Raw genomic sequence first — 19,959 nt, 5'->3', positions numbered from 1 at the left:
TATGTGACATTGCTGGATATGCAGGACTCATATTTTCATGCACCCCAAACACCTCAAGTACTTTCTTTTTGAAGTAGGTTGGTGCCACCATCATTTCAAAGCGGTACAGTTCTGCCTCAAAATCAGCAATAAGGGTTTTTACAAGTGTATTGCCCCTGTATCAGCATTTCTCACGAAAAGAGGGCCCCACATCTTTCCTTACTGCAACGACTGGCTAGCTATGGACAAGTCATCTTAGAACACAAAGTAAGCCACAAATACAGGTCGAAAAATGTTTCAAGCTCTGGACCGCACACCCAGCATGACCAAATCTTAAGTGACGCCTACGAAATGCATTCAGTTCCTAGGAGTGATTTTAGTTGCAGCTGTGGGGAAAGCTTTCCCTTCGAAGGAAAGAATTCTTAAATTCAATCCTTGGTTTCTAACGGGTACTTCTAAAGGCAGATTCTTCACCCTTTGAGGATCCCGATGCACAGCTTCTCTTTCATCTTTTGACTGTTTCTTTCTTCACAAAATTATTCCAGCACACAATGGAAAATGTCACCCCCTAAATGTCACAGTGCCTGCAACAACTGCACTCAGATGAACCCAAAGGCCATACAGGACCATGAGCTAAACTATAGATTGCTAAACATAAGGCTCCTCAAGGCAACAACTCAAAGACTAAAGGAAGGTCCCATTCCTGCTTTCGAAGTCCTCCTGCGGCAGTTCATCGTTGTGGTTGAAGCCTCCGGGTAAGTTCAAGAAAAAGCATAAGAATTCAAAGCTAGAATCGACCCCTTCCTGCCACTCTCGGACTCCAGAGAGGGCAAAGGCATCAACGTGCCTTCCAGTACCGCTCCTGATCTCCATCAGAGCCGATTCAGACATTGGTCCCAGCATGTCCTGAATTTACACGTTCGTCGGCGATGTTGCAGCAAGTAGAGGCCTCAGATAGTCCAGGATGCACATATGTGTCACTTTACCGGCTCCCTCTAGCACACCTTTGTGCCGCAAGCATCTAGTCGGACTTCCACCAGTGGATCAGCCCTCTGCACCGTCTCTGCCCTTGAGCCTGCATCGGGTTTAGCACCGACTTTAGTTCTGACACCATCTTGCTGGTTTCTGTTGCATCAATGCCAATGCTGGAAGAGAATGTACAGCCCATCGTGTTATGTGACTGAGCAGAATCCACCACGAACTCCACCGAGATTACACCCTGCTTCGACCAGAACACAGATACTAGGCAATTCTTCTGATTCCTCTCCCTGACCAACAGTAAGGCCCAAACTTGGCACAATCTTTTTCCACTGACTCGGACAATGATAATTATTGTAAAGGGGACAACTGAGTTCCCCCAATATGATGAAGAAAACTGGATGAAGAACTTCATAGGGGGCTGTCTATTTCCTCAGATACTGGTCTTGTTTTCCCCCCAGTCCTGCCATGGAAGAATGCTCCTCTTTCACTGTTACGCAGAAGTTCTACATTTACAGCTCCCCACCATGGAAGTGAAAACTAATGTGTTGACTGAACTACTTCAACCTGGTCAGACTCCCTCAGAGCCCCTGATACCATTTAATGAGGCTGTTATGGATACCCTTTTGGGCACTTGGTCAAAACCATGTTCAGGTCCACCTATTAATAGGCAGATCACCATTGTACTCCCACGCCAGACGACCCTGCCTTTCTTACTTAACACCCAGCGCCAGAGAGTCTGGTTCTACAGGCATGCACCAGCAACGACTGACTGCATAGGATGAGCAATGTGTACTAGTGAGGCCCTTCGATGCCATGCCTGGATGAGGTCTATAAACTTCTCCGAGGATGTCAAGGCATCCTTAATGGACATGCCGTTTGATAGCGCTTGCCTTATTGATGAGAAAGTGGACTCGGCTACAGCACGTTTCTGTCCCCACAAGACAGTTGCATCAGCAATTTTGCCCTCTCTGTGGCTACGGTACAGGTTTTATTATTTCACCAATTTCAGACTCCTTCACCGGCCCAGCAGGCTTTTCAGCCCTTTAGTAGCCAAGGCTGCGATTCTCAGAGACCAAGCTCAGGTCAGTAGGGACAACATGCAGATCAGACCCTCCTTTCCTCCAAAAGGTGCTGCTACCAAATTGCTTTAGTGCCTCTTTGGCCTAGCCATCCTATTGGAGGCAGAATCTGATATTTCCTCCAAGGTTGTCAGACAATATTTGGAGGACAAATGGATCCTCCAAATATTCCATCAGGGCTACACTGTCCCATTTCGCTCAGGAAGTGCAGGCCATTTTGGTCAAAGGGGCCTTAGAGAAGGCTCTGGCCTCGGATATAGGAACTGGGTGTTACTCCAACTACTTTCTTGTGCCGAAGTGGACAAAGGCTTTCATCCTATTTTGGATCTTCGCCCTCTTAATGCCTTCCTGCAGAAGGAAAAATTCAGGATACTCGCGCTAACCTGGGCCCGGTTAGCCCTACAACCTGGAGACTGGATGGTGGCACTGGACCTGCAGAACACTTATTTTCATATCCATTTGTGGAGGCACTCAGGCGCTACTTGGGGTTCACAGTGGGCCAGGAGTGTTTTCAGTTCACAGTGTTCTCTTTTGCCCTCAATAGTGCCCCTTGGGTATTCACAAAAGTGATGGGAGTGTTCACCGCACACCTTTGAAGGTCAGGGGTACCAGTCTTCCCCTACCTCGATGACTGGCTGCTGAAGGCGAGATCACTCCTGGCAGTCATCAACCACCTTCAGATGGCAGCTAACCTCCCGACATCGTTGGCATTCACTGTCAATGTGCCATACTCACGCCTGAGTCCTTCGCAGTTACTCCTGTTCATCTGAGCTATTCTAGATATAGTAAATTTTGGAGAAGCGAGTCTGGGAAATTCAGGCCATCATCCCAATATTTTAGCCTCTGTCCTGGATCTCAGTGTGAATGACTCTGGCACTCCTGGGGGTGTTGGCCTCCTGCATCCTGATGGCCAAACATACTATGTGGCATCTGCAGTGGTGGCTAATGGACCGCGATTGGTTCAGTGGCAGACTCCTCTCCTTACCCCTCCCAGAGCCGACGGTGTTCACAGATGCAACATTACTGGGTTGGAGAGGCCATCTGGGAGAGGTGGAGATCAAAGGTCTCAGGATACTGGTGGAGACTCCACTCCACATCAGTCTGTTGGATCCAAAGGTGATTCGCTTAGCAGTGAAGGCCTTTCTATCTATCATCAGAGAAAGGCTGGGGTAGGTGCTCATGGGCAATGCCCCCTCAATGTGGTGCTGTAAGAAACAAGGTGGAGTGAGGTCTTGGGTCCTGTCTCAGGAGGCTCAGTGTCCATGGTAGTGGCTGGACCACCAAAGAGTTTCTGTGGAGGAGAGTCACCTGGCAGGTGCAGTTGACCTCCTTTGACCTTCCTCCTGACATCATTGTTGTGGCGAGGTGTCCCTCCACTAAATTGGTGTATGCCAGTCGTTGACCCACTACATTCCAAGTTGTCTGAAGTTTTGCTGTTTGATGTGACCCTGGTCTAGCAAGGACTTGCGTTAGGCTCTGCTAAAGGTCATTTGTCAGCTTTTTTTCCATTTTGGTGGTTGCTAGAACAGCCTCCTTTATTTAATCAACCTGTTATGATGAGAATTTTGAAAGGTTTTTAACATTTGTTTCCACCAAAACCTTTTGTGATGCCTCAGTAGGACGTAGACTTAGTCCTCACTTTTTTTGATCTACACCCCTTTTGAGCAGGTGTACAATTGTGCTTTGAAACTTCTGACACTGAGGACAGTCTTTCTCATTGCCATAACATCAGCAAGACGTTTGAGTGAGCTGCTGGTTATATCTGTAAACCCACCTTATACCACTCTCTCCCCAGATGAATTGGTATTGAGGTCCAAAACTACATTTCTTCTGAAAGTGTTCGCTCCTTTTCATGTCAGGTAGGCTGTCACTGTTTTTGCATTCTCTGCTCAGCTCCATCCCTCTAAAACAAAGAGTGATTCAATCGTTTAGACCCTAAGAGAGCACTAAGTTTTTACATTGATTGTAACAAGGAACATTAAGTAAACAATCAGCTCTCTGTAGGGTTTCCTAAAGCAAGGAAGGGCAAGGCAGTTGAAAAAATAGGCCATCTATCAATGGATTTTCCCTGCATTAAGATCTAGTATGCACTGGTGAAGAAGCAGCCTCCAGAATGCTTGCACACTCACTCCACCAACACCAATGCTGCAACCACTGTGTTATTTGTCCTCGACTTTTGTCAGGTGGCCACGTGGGCATCGGTACACATGTTCACAAAGCACTACTGTCCCAACAGGCAGGTCATTCGAGAGGGGCATTTTGCCTGCTCAGTCCTGCAGGAATGAGCCAGTTCACAGACCCACTGCCTTGGGATGTACTGCTATAGTATCTTTTCACAAGATGAGGAATCTACGGTTAGAAGTATCCATCAGAAAAGCAAGTTACTACCTTTGGTAACAATCTTTCTGGTGGGTACTCTAACTGCTGATTCCTCATCGTCCCTCCCAACATCTCTTTCTGTAAACTGGACTCTTTATATCTAAAGCGGTCCCAAATCTATACAGCTGCGCACTGGCTATACCAATCTGCCAATGAGCTTTGTGTCTGAGAATACGGACAGACAATAAAGCAACTGATGTCAGCATGCATGGGTGGTGCTTGTAAGCAGCTATGCTTTTCACTTTCAGAGCAACAGGCAATTGACCCACTACCTCGAGGAGAGCAACATCCTGGACCCGTCCCAATCCGGATTCCGCAGCAACCACAGCACCGAGACAGCCCTCATCACTGCCACTGATGACATCAGGACCCTATTGGACAATGGCGAAACCGTGGCCCTCATTCTCCTGGACCTCTCGGCCGCCTTCAACACCATCTGCCACCACACCCTACGCACACGTCTCCACGACACAGGGATCTGCGACAAAGCCCTGGACTGGATCACCTCCTTCCTCACCGACAGAACCCAGAGTGTCCGCCTCCCCCATTCCGATCTGAAGCCACCAAGATCTCCTGCGGCGTGCCCCAAGGATCATCCCTCAGCCCAACCGTTTTCAACGTCTACATGGCACCGCTCGCCAACATCGTCCGCTCACACAACCTCAACATCCTCTCCTACGCCGACGACACACAGCTGATCCTCTCACTCACCAAGGACCCCGCCACCGCCAAAACCAACTTCCACGAAGGAATGAAGGCCCTCGCCGACTGGATGAAGAACAGTCGCTGTAAACTCAACTCTGACAAGACAGAGGTCCTTATCCTCGGCTGCACCCCCTCCGCCTGGGATGAGTCTTGGTGGCCGGCCGCTCTGGGAACCGCACCGCAGCCCACCGACCATGCACGCAACCTGGGGTTCATCCTGGACTCATCGCTCTCAATGACCCAGCATGTGAACGCCGTCTCCTCCTCCTGCTTCAACACCCTCCACCTGCTTCTCAAGATCTACAGATGGATCCCCACCGAAACCAGAATGACGGTCACCCAAGCTCTCGTCAGCAGCAGACTGGACTACGGCAACGCCGTCTACGCAGGAACCCCGGGCAAACTCCAGAAAAGACTACAGTGCATACAGAACACCTCCACACGCCTCATCCTCAACATCCCCCGCCACACTCACATCACAGCCCACCTGAGAAACCTGCACTGGCTCCCAGTCAATAAGTGGATCACCTTCAAGCTCCTCACCCACGCTCACAAAGCACTCCACAATGCCGGCCCAGCATACCTCAACAAACGACTCACCTTCTACACCCCGACCCCCAGCTTCGCTCTGTTGACCTCTACCTTCGCCCTCGCCACCGTTCCACGCATCCACAGGGCAACCACCGGCGGCAGATCTTTCTCCTACCTCGCCGCCAAGACATGGAACACCCTCCCCACCCATCTGCGACTGACCCAGGACCTGCTGACCTTCAGGAGACTTCTCAAGACCTGGCTGTTCGAGCAGTAGCTGCACCCCTCCCCCCCTTAGCGCCTTGAGACCCTCACGGGTGATTAGTGCGCACTACAAATGATTGATTGATTGATTGACTGATTGATTGAATGACATTGGCACGCAGTCGCATTACTGCTCCTGCCGGGGGTGGTACAGAGTTGCCAGCACTTTCAGAAGACTCTCAAAATCTATGGAGTTGCTCCATCTGTCGCTGTAGTTCATTGACAGTAGAACATTTGCCAAGAGTGAACATTTCATGGGCGGGTAGAATGATGAAAGAAAATTTGTGAAGGAGAGCTCAATAAAAATCTGGTAACTTTGTTCAGTGCATGAAATGCCAATTCTTTGCAAACAGGTGAGAGCACCCAGAGTTAAGGGGAGAGGCATGTTCGATCTCACAGTCAAAATCCGTTGCATATGCCTTTCCACCACTTCCCCCGACTCCACCAGTAATCAGGGTGGTCAAGAGGAAACTGTGCAAACTGATTTTTGAATACTTGCATTCCCCGCCTTATTGGTTCATTAGTCTTCTTCGTCTACCAGAGCTCCCTATACGTGCCTCGGCAGCTGTCAGGATCTTCTCTCCAGGGAAGAAGGCCGGGTTTTTCATCACTCCAGTATCTTAAATTGATAGCACGGCTACTGAATACATGAAATTCTCCCATTTCGATATCCATTAAAACTGCTGTGCAATCCTACCTCAAGCCAGAGTGCCCTCAACCATAAAAACTTACCATGTCCAAGGAAAGATTCTGCATCTGGTGCAGATACGAAGGATTGGGCCCTCTGACTTCAGAGCAACTCAAAGTACTTCCATACCTGTTGCAGTTGGCAAAATCTGATTTGAAGCGCTGCTCTATTATTGTTCATCCAACTACTTTCACTAGATTTAGACTTTCGCCTGACAAGACTTCTTTATCAGCTTATTGAATCGTCAAACAATTTATTAGAGGGCTTTTGACGGTGTTACCACCTATATACCTCCCGCCAGCACTGTAGCAACTATATACAGCCCTTGAACAACTGATGAAACCACCATTTGAACCAAAGATAAAGCAGATCTCAATAAGCAACATGGAAAACAGCTCTTCTGTTGGCCTTCATATCGCCCAAAACCAAGCAAAACAGGAGCATTCTCTATTAAAGAGCCGCGTATGCGATCCAAGTGGAATCTGAAATTCAGCCCAAGTTTATCAAATGATTTCATTCAAAATTAACCTGTGGTTCTTAAGTGGTGCTTCCAAAATCATTTGACAGTCACTGAGAGAATTCTTTGGATGTTCGACAATGTTTGAGATTTTATATTGACCGAGCAAAGACTTTCAGGAGGTTGGACCAGTTATTATTGTCCTTTGGCCTCCCACAAAGAGGATGGCCTTTTTCTAAGAAGGGGAGAACGAGGTGGAAAGCCTTGCCTATTACTTTCTATCATTTTAAGGCCCGATGGCCACAAAAGACATTTTTGTAGGCTCATTCTACAATAGGTGCATTGCCAGCAGCATTCTATGCTTTTGTTCTACTAGTTGACATCTGTAGGGCGGCATCATAGAGCTGAAGCACATTAGTGAAACATTACTGCACGGGCACAGAGGCTTCTAGCAATTCGGCCGTATGCTCCATAAACTGTTTGTCTAAGGTAAACCTCTTCCTGCATGTCAAGAAAGAGAGGACGATGAGAATCATGGTCCTGTATATAAATTGTAATTAAATCACAGTATACAGTTCCAGAAGCTCAGACTGAGAGCGGAAAGCATGTACCCTAGGAAGCATGTGCTTTTTGGAACACTTGCCCTCACTCACCCACAGGTGACATGCTTCGTCATTGGGCTATGCTCCTCACCAGGCACTGCAATGCATGGCGGGCCCCGCGAGAGGGCACTTTACCAGAGATCTTTTAATCAAAAATACGCTGGATGAGCACCTTAACACAGTAGATGTTGTGTTCAACAATGTGAGAAGATTGGTAAAACTGCAAGTTTAAAATCAGCTGTCGACCAGATGCCGTAATATATTTAAAGTGATCTTCCTAGTCGAAGTTGAGATTAAAAGAAGTGGTAGAGAAATTTGGGAAATAATTGTCCCTATCTATGTGAGTGAGAAGGTGTCGGTCACCTACAGACCTGCTAATAGGCTAGGGTCTATACTTCCGGTCAACATGTTTCATGCCTTGTGCAGTTGTGGAGCGATCTGTTGCCATTTTGCCAGGCCCAAAAACAGGTAAATGTGACCTAATCTCCTCCGCAGAGTGAGGCGCTCCTATATCTTATCACAATAATAATAAAAAAATTACAAATTAAAAAAAGACAGCAGAACGCATTTTCCTCAAGACCCAGTTTCTTGCATGTTTAAATTTCTCTCTGGACTGTTCAGGACTGTGATCAATGTTGGCCACAACTCCTGGTGTTATATTCCCCATCATTGCAGACTAGCAGTCTCAGTGCAGCTAGCTGGAGGCCATCCTGTGTTCTTAATTTGTATTGCTTCTGAATGGCTTAGGAAGCAGCCACAATTGGTTATATAGGTGGCCATTGTAGGTGTCATGCACAGACTAATGCCATAGTCTACACTTGAGAATTTGTGACTTGCTTGCAGGCCCTTACAGGTTTTTAATTTTATGAGTGTTGGTAGGCTTGGCCTTAACAACTCAATCATAAACATAAGAGGAGCAGAACACTTTTGATAAATAACATCATAAACACTGGATGTCTGCCAAGAAATGTATATTCGTATCATGTCTGGCTGTAGATGTACATTCTCTGCATACTCCAGCCATCTAGTGTTGGGCTCGGACTCTTACAACTTGTTTTTCGTCTGTGACGACTCCTCTTTGAGGTAATGTGCATGGTCTTCGGCTCCATATTCAGATTGTTTTTCTCCACTATTAGACTTTCACATGTTCATCGAAGTTCACTTTTGATGCCATTTCTTGAGGCCTTAGAGACCCAGAGAAGCTAACGCAGTCGTCGAGAAGTTATCCCATGACGCGGGAAAGATATTGGTGAAAAGTCTCTAAGGATCCAACTCGTCGACTACTCAGTAACTTCAACCCGGAGCAGAGAATGTTCTGGGAGGGTTAATGGATCAGACTCCATTTCGAAGGTGCCCTCAGTGCAATGCCAAATGCCCGCACAACAATCTGCACCCTCTCTGTAATTTGTGTCTCTCATGGGAATACAATGACCAGGATCATTGTGCAGCATGTCAGCAGTTTAAATCAAAGAAGACTTTGAAATACTGTCAGGTGCGACTTCTTGCCCATAGTATGAGGATCACCATATAGCATGAGAAATCAGAGGGAGAATAGATCATCTGCGCTGAGGAGGAGGACGAATACAAAGGAGGCGAGTCGGCAGGTAGTCCACAGTACATCGCATGGGGAGACTCCAACATCGATATCGGAGGCAACAATGAAGAAGGCCAGCCGGAAACAACCATGGGCCTGACGACGAAGACTACGTCACAGGTTGTGAGTACTGTTGTGCCTCCAGCCCCTGCATACAAACCACAAATGCAAGGCTTGCCTGGACCACTTTCTAGAGCAGATTGGCACAGCAGCCCTCTGCTTAACAAAGTTCTTTGAACTGTGCGACCAAGTGGTTCTGGTCTATACCGAGACAAGACTTCAGAGCTGTGAAACATTAAAAGACTTCTTGACCCTGATAGGGTACCTAGCCACAAGACCAGACAGGGCGCCGAGACAAACCTCTCGACGCCACGCTTCACCAACACCTTTGTTGCCGAAACCCTCCACGTCTATGCCTACAGCGCCGAAGTCGTCAGCTCCGAAACCATGAGCGTCAACAGAACACTCACCAAAGGGTAGCACCAAAAGCCTTCACAAGGACAGATCGGCACCGAACTACATTCAGCGCAAAATGGTCCTCATAAAACGGACAACATGACAGTGATGTATTCCATACAAAAATAGAGTCACTCATTCTCTTCAGCGATCGCAGCTAGTCCAAAGCATCTGGAAATGGGCAAAACATCATCACATTCACCTCCTGGCAGAATATCTTCCAGGAGTTTGCAGATCTCTTATGCAAGATGCACCAACAGGTCCGTGAGTGGGAACTCTACCCACAAGTCCTTTAGCAGTACTTCCAAATCTGAGGAATGCGGCAGGAAACACCAAATGCCAACACTTCACCTCCAGGTTTCATCACCCACAATTACAAGGCAATGCACTATTGATGAATTGGTCAGGGAGATTTGCCTACGCTTTCCTGCCTCTCCCACAACTTCCATATATGGCGAGGAAGCTCAGACAAACCTCTCTCACCCAATTTTAGAAGTCCCCACATGGGCCCGACAACCATGGCATAACACTCTACTCAGCTTGTTGAAGGCCCCCAACAAGAGGCAGGACCTTCTCACACAAAATCAAGGGACCATCAGACACCCAGATCCCAAACAGCTCAATCTAGCAATCTGGCTCCTGTAGTCCTAGAGTTTGGGACCTAACTCTACCATCAGACTAAATGGACATCCCTAAAGAGGCAAGGCATTCTACCACTAGAACTTGCTACGTGGCTAAGTGGAAAAGATTTGTATGTTATTGTACTGCACAACACATTGATCCTATCAACCCTGCAGTACAAAATTTATTATACCTTCTGCATCTTCAACGATCAGGCCTAAACATCTGTACGTCTTCACCTTGCAGCTATTGCTGCGTACCTACAAAACAGGGAACAACTTTTGCTGTTTAGAATCCCCATTGTTTAAGTGATCACGGAAGGTTTAAAAAGGGTAATATCTCCAAGAACACCACCTGCTCCAGGTTGGAATCTTAATGTGGTACTAACTAGACTTATGGATCCCCTTTTGAGTCCTTACACTAATGTTCACTTCAGTACCTTTCATGGAAGGTTGCTTTTCTTGTGGCAATTACCTCACTAAGTAGAGTAAGTGAAATACAAGTGCTCGCTCTACAAGAGCCGTTCTGTCAGCCTCATCAGGACGGAGTTATCCCAAGACCCTGTCCAAAGTCGTTACCTAAAGTCCTATCAGCCGTTCATCTCAATCAGACAATTGAGTTGCCAGTTTTCATTCCCAATTCACAGACGGTAGCAGAAAGAGCACTTCACACTTTAGATGTAAAGAGAGCATTACTATACTACATTGAGAGAACTAAATCAATTAGGAAAAGACAGCAAGTGTTTGTAGCTTTTTCCAGTTTAAGACAGGGGCACGCTATAGCAGGGATTGCTAGATGGATATTTAGATGTATTCAAACTTGTAATGCCAAAGCCAAAATAACTTTAATGGGTCCCCGTCCCCCAGCCCCAAGGGCACATACTACTAGGAAGAAATGTGCCTCATTGGCTTTCTCAGGCAACATTCTTATAGCAGATATTTGCACAGTATCTACTTGGTCAACATCACAACCCTTTACTAAACATTGCTGTGTGGATGTTCTAGCACACCAACAGGCACGCGTAAGACATTATTTCAAACATTTGCAACACCCAGTGACTAGCCACTGCATGGGAAGAACTGCTTAACCGTCTGTACTGACCATTTTTACCTACTGCCCCACATGCTACAAATGGATTATGTAACTTAGCTTGTAAGCATCTTATTAGTGGCATGTAGTGCTGTAGATTCACATGCCCCCTCCCTGAAAGTTGTTTGTTGTTCCAGGTAATACTTGGATATTTCATATATTTACATTCACATTGCATTGTCATAAGTATAGGCTATTTCTAGCTCCACTACATCTGCACCTGATGTGAGAAAACCAATTTGAAGACGCCATGCACATTACCTTGAAGCAAAAACAAGTTGCAAACATCCAAGCCCATCACTAGATGGCAGATTTATGCATAGCATGCGAATCTACAGCACTACATGCCACGAATAGATGCTTACAAAGAAAGTAACATAATCGTTATTCATTTGGTTTCACCCACCTCAGAGCTCTTTAACAGGAATGGTACAAGGGAGGTGTCTGTGGACATTTAGCCAGTTCTGGCATTCGTAATGAGTCAGGCATACCTAAAGTGAATTAGAGTGTCCCGTTATGAGTCCACATAGTACCCTCTCTGTGATGTGATTACGGTGGAAAAACTGTGCACTGGTGGAGACTCCTAGTGTGCCTATTGCCATATAAGATGGACATGCAATAGAGCTGTTTTTGTGCGTCTTAGCAGCTGTGGTGTGTTGGTGCATGATGGTCTTTGGAGTGCTAAAGTCCCAGCCTTGGAAATAGCTTGGAGTGTTCTGTTGTAGCCACAGGCTGTGAAGAAAATGTGTTCAGATAATTTCAGGATGTTTTGTTTAAGTCTTAGGTAGAGAGGGTGGTTTGCATAGATGTATTTATTTATTCATGTATTTAGGAGTTGTATAGCACACTGTATGCACATCTTCCAATACTTCAGAGTGCATAAGGGATAGATGCATTGTCCCATCTGATTACAGAGTGATAGAAAGATCTAATCAGCCTGGGTAGGTGCCCATAGCTGATGTTATGTGACATCAGCTCTTGAGAGTCTGGAAGGTCTGTTTAGAAAGATAATCTGACTAGTTTAGTTTCTGATGTTTACTAAAACATATATGGCTGGGTTCAGATCTCTGTGCAGGGCTGAGGGCATTGGGAAGTCTTTATCTGTGTGCTCCCAAGGAACTGCCTCTGTGTGTTTTTTGCATGAATGGCCATTGCTGGCTCAAGTCCATACTTGCTGGGGTGTAATCGAGTTCTAAGTTCTGCAAGAATTCTCAGCATTTTTCCAGTAGGCTTTCAGCACATTGTAGAGAGCCTTACATTTAAATTGTAACTTTGACTGGAAGCCAGCGGTGAGCTGTCAGAGCAGGTTTCATCAGGCCCTGCTTACCTACTGTAAGGCATAGTTGCCGGGTTGTACAGTCTTCATACTTTGTTAGTAAGCATTTTACCTGCTGACGGATGAAGGTGGTTGAGATGAGGAAGGAGGAGGTCCGGAACAAGAGAACTCGTGATCCTCTTAGTGGTGTGAATCCAGGGTGTCTCCGGTCAGCTCTGTCGTGGTGGGGAATGATTGGAAAGAGTAAAGGGACTTGTACGTTTTGAGACGAGTTAACATCAGTAGGCTGTAGACACTTGATTATTGAAGGCTCTGCTATGATGGTGCGACCCTGGTTGTAGGTTGGGAGTTTCAGGCTATTGTGTTTATTCTTACCACTTACATTGGAAGCACATATTAAATTGTATAAAATGTGAAAACCATATAATTTAATACACACAGTTAAATAGAATAATCTCTGAGGGTGGTAAGGAATTACTTGAGCATTAAACTATGTACATATATGATAGGTCTGATTAAAATTTCTAATAAAAATTGAATAGAGACTAATGGTGGTGAAGGGAACTGAGGCTGTATTGGTCTATTCCATCACGCTTGTGTTTTGGACTTCTTGGTTGCGCTTGCCGCTACTGACAGTCAGTAGTCCTGGCCTTCCTGTGTTCAGGTAGATTTGTTAAATTTTTTCCAATAATAGACTGATCATTTCACTTCCATGTATCTGCTGACCGACTGTTGACTTGTCATGAGGGGGTTCTGCAGGGATTACCTCTCATAGCATTAATCGTCTCTCATTTCTCTTTCGCCCCACCTTTCACAACAGTGCAGTGACACCTAAATCCTGCACCATCTCAGTGTCTGTTCCCAGCAGTTGGAATAAGGGAGGCTCTATGGTGAGAGGGGTTGAAGGCAACCAAAGTTGACTGTCTCGAAATTGTCCGACTGATCATGCAAATCCCTTTGACCCCCCCATGCACAACTCATGCATTATGCACATGAATTCCCATCTACTCAAATTGCCTCCATTTCTTGGAGCTCCCCTGTGCGTACAGCTCAGGACTGTACATAATGTATCCCACAAGTGTTCAGTTGAGGTCCCAGTCTCATTTCTACTGGTAAGAGGACAGTTGTCGATAGGGGTTGTTTATGCAGCGTATTGTTCATTTGAGTTGAATGGTTACTTGAGGTTTTATCTTTCTTGCAGATTAAAGTGATGCACAAGCAGCTCCTTCTCTTCCACAATGCCATCTCAGCCTACTTTGCAGGAAACCAGCAACAGCTGGAGCAGACCCTCAAGCAGTTCAACATCAAGTTGAAGACCCCGGGCACCGACAAGCCATCGTGGCTGGAAGAGCAGTGAGGGTTGGCAGTCGGAGAAGAGTGGTGGGGTACCAACTGGATCCGACGAAACTGCACCGCATGCTCAGCGTGCTGCTGAGATCCACACCAGGGATCACCTTTTTGTGTGCATGCGGTCAGACATTTGTACATACATGTGTGATTGAGTTTGCAGGTGCGTGTCTGTATGATCATATGCCCAGTTGTTTGTGTGCTTGTGGGGGTGTTTATGTAAAAGTGAGATTGTTTATAAATACAGGTATTCATGTACCTGTGTGGTAGCTTATGCAGTTGTGTGTGTGCATGGGTATGTTTGGATATAGACGTATGTGTCTTTATGAGAATGTTTCATGAGAAGGGTGGCAAGTGCATTTTAATAAGGCTGATGAGTGTTTTTGTAGTGTGGGCATGAGCCGGTTGCGTGTCTATGCCAGCATCTAAGCATGGTAAGTGTGAGTGAACTTTGATTCTTGTGTATGCGCAGCGTGTAAGTTGGAATTCTCTTGCCAGTGCTTGCACTCTTTGTAGAGGGGAGAGTATGAGCCCAGCAACCCGGACTGTTGTGGACACATTTCAGTGAGTATGGAAAGGAACAATGCATTTGTGGACATTGGACAGAGAAGAGGTGAGGTCATTTCTGGACATCAGAAACGTGAAAGAATTGTTTTCAATTTCCAAAGGAAAACAATTGTTTCTTGGAACTGCTCAGGACTCTGGACCTGCGGAAGTTGGGTTGGGGGAGACTGCAATGTGTGGTGTGTGTGTGTTCAGCTGTAGTTTCAATGAAAAGAGAAGGACTTGAGTCGGATTGCCTACTATGATTTGAAAGAGAGACTTCCAATTGTAGATTGTGATGTTTTAAGTTCCTGCTAGGTTTTGTTATTCCCATGTGGTTGACCATTCACTGCCTGAAGCGCCCATGGATGGCATCTCCTGCCGGACTCAGTATTTCCTTTCTAGGAGGAGGTGCTCTCCAGCATCTGCCAGGAGGCGGTTGCTCCTGACTGGTCGAGTCGGGTAGGCGTGCGGTGTCTAGGTTCAGACTGTTAGATGTATTATTTGTGACTGCGCCCCTCATGTGTACTTTCACCCAAAGTGGTACGGTTCTGATGGAGTTAGCACCTCCTGTAAAAGGCTCAGGCTGTTTTACTTGATTGTTTCACACTCCAGGGCTTATTGTGGGACTAGAGGTAGCTGTGACTCTAGGCGCCACAATAAACGCATAATAAGAGGTACTACCCTATGGTTGTAAATCATGCTGTTACATTCGATCCCTTCCGTGGGTCCAATGTGATCATGTCGTACTGTACTTTTATATGAAAGCGTAGGATGGCTCAAGTGTTGGGCCCTGGGGGCCCAAAGGCATTACAGCTTGCAATATCCCTAAATAGTAAGATACCAGTGAAGTGAGCTGGTGACTTCAGGAGACACAGGGCTTGGCAGGTTGTGCCAATGGAAGATACTGGGGACACTGACCACTGCCATTGTCCACAACGTCTGGTAGCCAGCAGTAACCCTCTGCAGAGCTGGTCTGTAGAACCAGAGGGCAGGGAGCTGCATATCCGATGTGTCTGTTACCCATAGCTGTAGCTCCTGATCAGGATCTGTAGTAGTTTCTCATTGTACAGCTGGTTGTCGGTGTCTATGAGAAAACCTCAGCTGCAGCGGCACAATAGTCCTGCTCCAACTGATTGCAAACCGTGACTGCAACGTGTACGGCCTCTTTATCAGAGACCAGGTCCCTTTTCGGGGACACCCAAGACCACAATTTACTGAAGCAGCATAGATTCTAATATATTTATTTTGGCGGGCATGCTCAACTTTTGAAGGAGGCAGCTGCGTCACAGAGAGCAAAGCGGCTGCAAGCAACCAAGAATTGAAGGCTATTTTAGATTTTTTTGAATCAGTGTGGTTCTTTATCGTAGCAATACTTGTGAAAGTGAGTGTGTAAAGAGAACTGGTCTACGTTTTACAGCATCGAGGTCGCTTTTCTGCAAGCGTTTGTCTTCCTCTATGCAAATGCGACCGTACATGAATCTCTGAGAAAGATTGCCCTCTGTGACAAATTTCCTAGCAATTCTCCACCTAGTCTTGAACGTTGCTCGTTTGTTGCCTCCAGGTTTTTTAGTGGATGTAACTGTCGACGCGGAAGGCTCGTACCCCTCACGGTACTCTTTCTGGAAGGAACAATACATAAGCTTACTGACAAGTTGCTCATTGCCACCTACCTCTCTTCTGCCTTTTAGGTAAACGGTTCATCCTGTTTAGCCTTGGTGCCACCTGTTTTACCGGCTCTCTTGAGTTTTGGTGGCTTTCAGACTCCATTAGAAGGTCAAACCTTAGTCTGTCAAAGGTGGTGTAGGTGGGTTACTTACAGTAGTGGCTGCTAAGGGGCAGTAGTGGTGGGGCAGTTAAAAAGAAAGGGGGGAAAACAACATTTCACATACCTACTGGCCGCAGCCTCTCCTCTGTCCTCTTCGGTCGATGCAGGACGCTATGCAAGATCCTAGGCTCTCCTAAGCCAATCACAGCGCTGCTGTCATCAGCATGATAACAACGTCGTGATTGGTCTGAGCGGCCTGTTTCGGCACGCAGAGTGGTAGAGGGAGCCTGGGCATGTTCTTCACCCGGCTGTGCAATACCGCCAGGTGGAGAACATGCTGAGTGCGCATGGCTGTTTGACTGGCCCAAGATGGCTGGCCAAATCGTCATGCGCACTTAGAAAGTGCCCACCACTCCCCCACCCCCCTGCTCTGTGGGCAGCCCAGCCCTACCTTGACCCACACCTAAAAGAAACACAACAGAGCCAGTACTAAAAAATAAAATGATAATAACATGGTGTTATTATCATTTTATTTTATCCTGTGAGGCGACGCTCCTTCGCCTTAGCGGAGGAACCGCCACTGGTTATTTATATTCTTGGCTGACATGTGCAATTGATGTTTTGCAGTTTCTCATGCTAATATTTTAGAAATTTTCAAACAAGTTAATTGGCCCAAATTATGTAGAAAAGTGGAATACTATCACTGATACTTCATTAAAGAAAAGAAGAGTAGGCTAAAAATATTTTTTTTCTCTAATTCATGGATGGTGCTTTTCTTAGATGTTTCAGTAAGGTGTGGGGTGCTAGATTCTTGGTGCAGAATCTAATTTTATTGCATACTTGAATGTCCATCCCTCAATAGATTTCTTCCCTTTCCGATTAAGTTGACATTCAAAATAACTTTACCGTGTCCTATTCTCGACTACCTCCATATCTCAGACGCCCCTGGGGCTGTGAGGTTAATACTTCATGCTCCAGGAGAACCAGTGATATGATAAAAACGAATGCTCCAGATGCTCCGACCTCTGGATGAAGCCATCAACATACAGACTGGAATGTTGGGATGCTTCCGGGCAGTATTGAGGTACCTTGTTTCAAATAAAGTTTATGAAGCATGGTCAGAATTTTCCAAACCTCGTTGCTGCAATGGTAGTGGTGCCATGCATTGGACTTTAGCATTTTAGCAATGTGCAACGCGAGTAGCGACTCAGCAGCTGGCCCTAAAGATCAGAATTGAGGTTGACAAGCACAGCTGTGCAACATCTTGCTAATGAAATGGAGTATCTACAACTTTTTAAGATTGAAGTGCACTGACTAGGCAAGAGATTGGGTACTGTCGACCAGGAACACGATGCAGGCCAGAGCTGGAGTACATTGTGGGTCTGTAGGTCAGGTTGTGGTGTGCAGCAGAGGATTTTGCGTGTGAACTAAGAGGTTTGTGTGTAGTTCTTTGTAACACTAAGTATAATTTTAGAAGACACACACAACTTTCCAAACCAAAGGAACTCATCAGTGAGCTATGATTGGCCATGGCAGTTTACAGAATGAGTAACAGGATCCTCCATACTGAGTTAAACACCATGACCCGACCGGTAGAGCGACCCCCTGACCAATGCATATTGGACACTTAACACTCCACAAACAGGACAGGAACATTTCTAGTCGGAGGGTAAGAGTATACAGAGAGCAAAGGAATACACTCCTAGTTTCAAATCCAAAGCGTGAGCTGTGGCTCCAAGGGGGCGCCATCGTATCACCGATTGCCTCGTTGACACGCGACATGCGCATGCAGATCTTCCGTTGTATGCATGTATGTGTGAGTACGGACAAGTGTTCTTTGTAATACCGTCTAGATGGGAGGAACCAAATCGTTCTGTTTGTTTCGGTGACTTCATGGAACTGTATAATTGTTTTAAAAGAAAGAAAACCTAAACATTTCTGTAAAATAAAACATGACATTGTAAAAAGATGAATTCAAATGTGTAATAAATAATAAACTCTCATGTAAAGAAAACTTTAATAAAAGGACATGAAGGTGGATTTTGTGTTTGAGTCCAGACATCTCTGTAGGAATATCTGCTTTTATTTGTTTGTTTCCATGTGTTGCATTCGGCTGTAAATTGTACTAGAACTTTGTTAGCAAAATTCCAAATCTACAGAGTTGATCCAGAGCTTGGCCATGGCATATTCATGTGGTTCACTGTATCTCCACCTTATGATCCATCCCTCAATTATATTGTGTGTGTTTTCGGAGATTCACGACATTGTTCTGGCCCACATAGCAGGGAGTGTCCGGATGTGAAAGGCAATGTGTTGGAATAATCAAGGGGCAGTTGGGTTGTTCTTTCAATGCTACACACATTATTGTATTGCAGTACTGCGTGAGGAAGGCAGACGTATATGACATTCTGGACTGTAAAGTAGCACTGGAGGTTGGTTGCATATGTTCAGCAGAGGTAGGTAGGCAGGACAGGGAGCTTGTTATGGAGTGGAGAAGAGTTAATTGGGTAGAGATGGGGCTTCACTTCTGTCTAGATTATCTAGAGCTCATACCTCACCCAAACCACCCTCTCCAAGACCAGAGCTTCCTGTGATGTGTAGACGATCTGTAGGATATTCCATGGTCCTACTCTTGACGACCTTGAATTTGCTGCAGTACGTGTTGAATTTCATGCACCACCAGCAAAGCGTGAGATTAACCATGCTCAGACAGCATATACAAGTTGAAAGTTGTGCATTGATTTTCCAAAGACGGTTCAGTACTGAACGGGCTGTTTGAAGCATCTTGCTCATGTGGACTTTGGGTCGAAGACATTCAGGCATAGCTCAGTGAATCTTGCTTTCATAAAGCATTCTTGATCGAAGCTCGCTATCCACATGCCTCACTGATCTTCATACAGTTGACAGCACCTCCCTTAATATTCTTCTCCCATAGTACTAAAGAGACATTTGCTGGGCCTAAGACATTGAAGACGTACATTGACATTTAAGTAATCATATTCTCTGACTACTGAAGTTGGGTGCCCTCTCACCATCCACGATTAGTGTCCTCCTTGCCAAAAAACATAATCTTTTTGTTATACAAGTTCATGTTTAACTTATTTAAGTTGTCTTAATCCAATGGAGCATTTACAATTTGCTGAACCCCAGTGGAGGCTTAAGGGTATACATGTCATAAGGATAAAAAAGCACCTATACTTACTTTATTGAGGAAACCAAAAACTGAATTAAAGATAAAACTGAAATGTATAAATGATAAAGGAAAGGGTCTAATATACACCTTTTCTTTATCCAATTAAATGCATCTATCTTGCTAGAAAATGTCTGATCTTTGCCCATCTGTACTTGCTCCCAGGTTTTGTCATTAAATCTTTGCTGTATCAAAAAGAGATGTTGGACTATCTGCAGGCATCTCAGTTTCTGCCACAATCCTCATGTCTCTAGTCCATTGAAGGCATCACTAAAGTCCACGTAGCAGCAGAAAAGGTTGACCTTCTTCTGTCCACAGTTTGAATTCCAAGATAAACCTGTTTTTTATTCAGATTAGGCAGAGACCCGTTTAGGTTGTCAACAAAACTTTCAATCTGCTTCACTAATTTC

At 45.7% G+C, this 19,959-nt stretch overlaps 1 protein-coding gene across 12 annotated transcripts in view; it reads left to right on the top strand.

Moving 5' to 3' along the window:
• The window catches only part of ARFIP2 (ARF interacting protein 2), a 286,324-nt gene extending 267,925 nt beyond the window's left edge, over positions 1–18,399 (top strand). For all 12 annotated transcript variants that reach the window (XM_085623546.1, XM_085623544.1, XM_085623542.1 and 9 more), the window contains one exon: positions 13,903–18,399. In XM_085623546.1, the coding sequence (XP_085479672.1) occupies positions 13,903–14,058 (156 nt within the window). In that variant the 3' untranslated portion in view covers positions 14,059–18,399. The remainder of the gene's footprint in view (positions 1–13,902) is intronic.
• Positions 18,400–19,959: the final 1,560 nt, after the last annotated feature.

Source organism: Triturus cristatus, chromosome 8 (assembly GCF_964204655.1).
Source record: "Triturus cristatus chromosome 8, aTriCri1.1, whole genome shotgun sequence".
Lineage (NCBI taxonomy): Eukaryota > Metazoa > Chordata > Amphibia > Caudata > Salamandridae > Triturus > Triturus cristatus.
The sequence above is the reverse complement of the archived record's forward strand: the minus strand, read 5'-3'. Positions and strand labels throughout refer to the sequence as shown.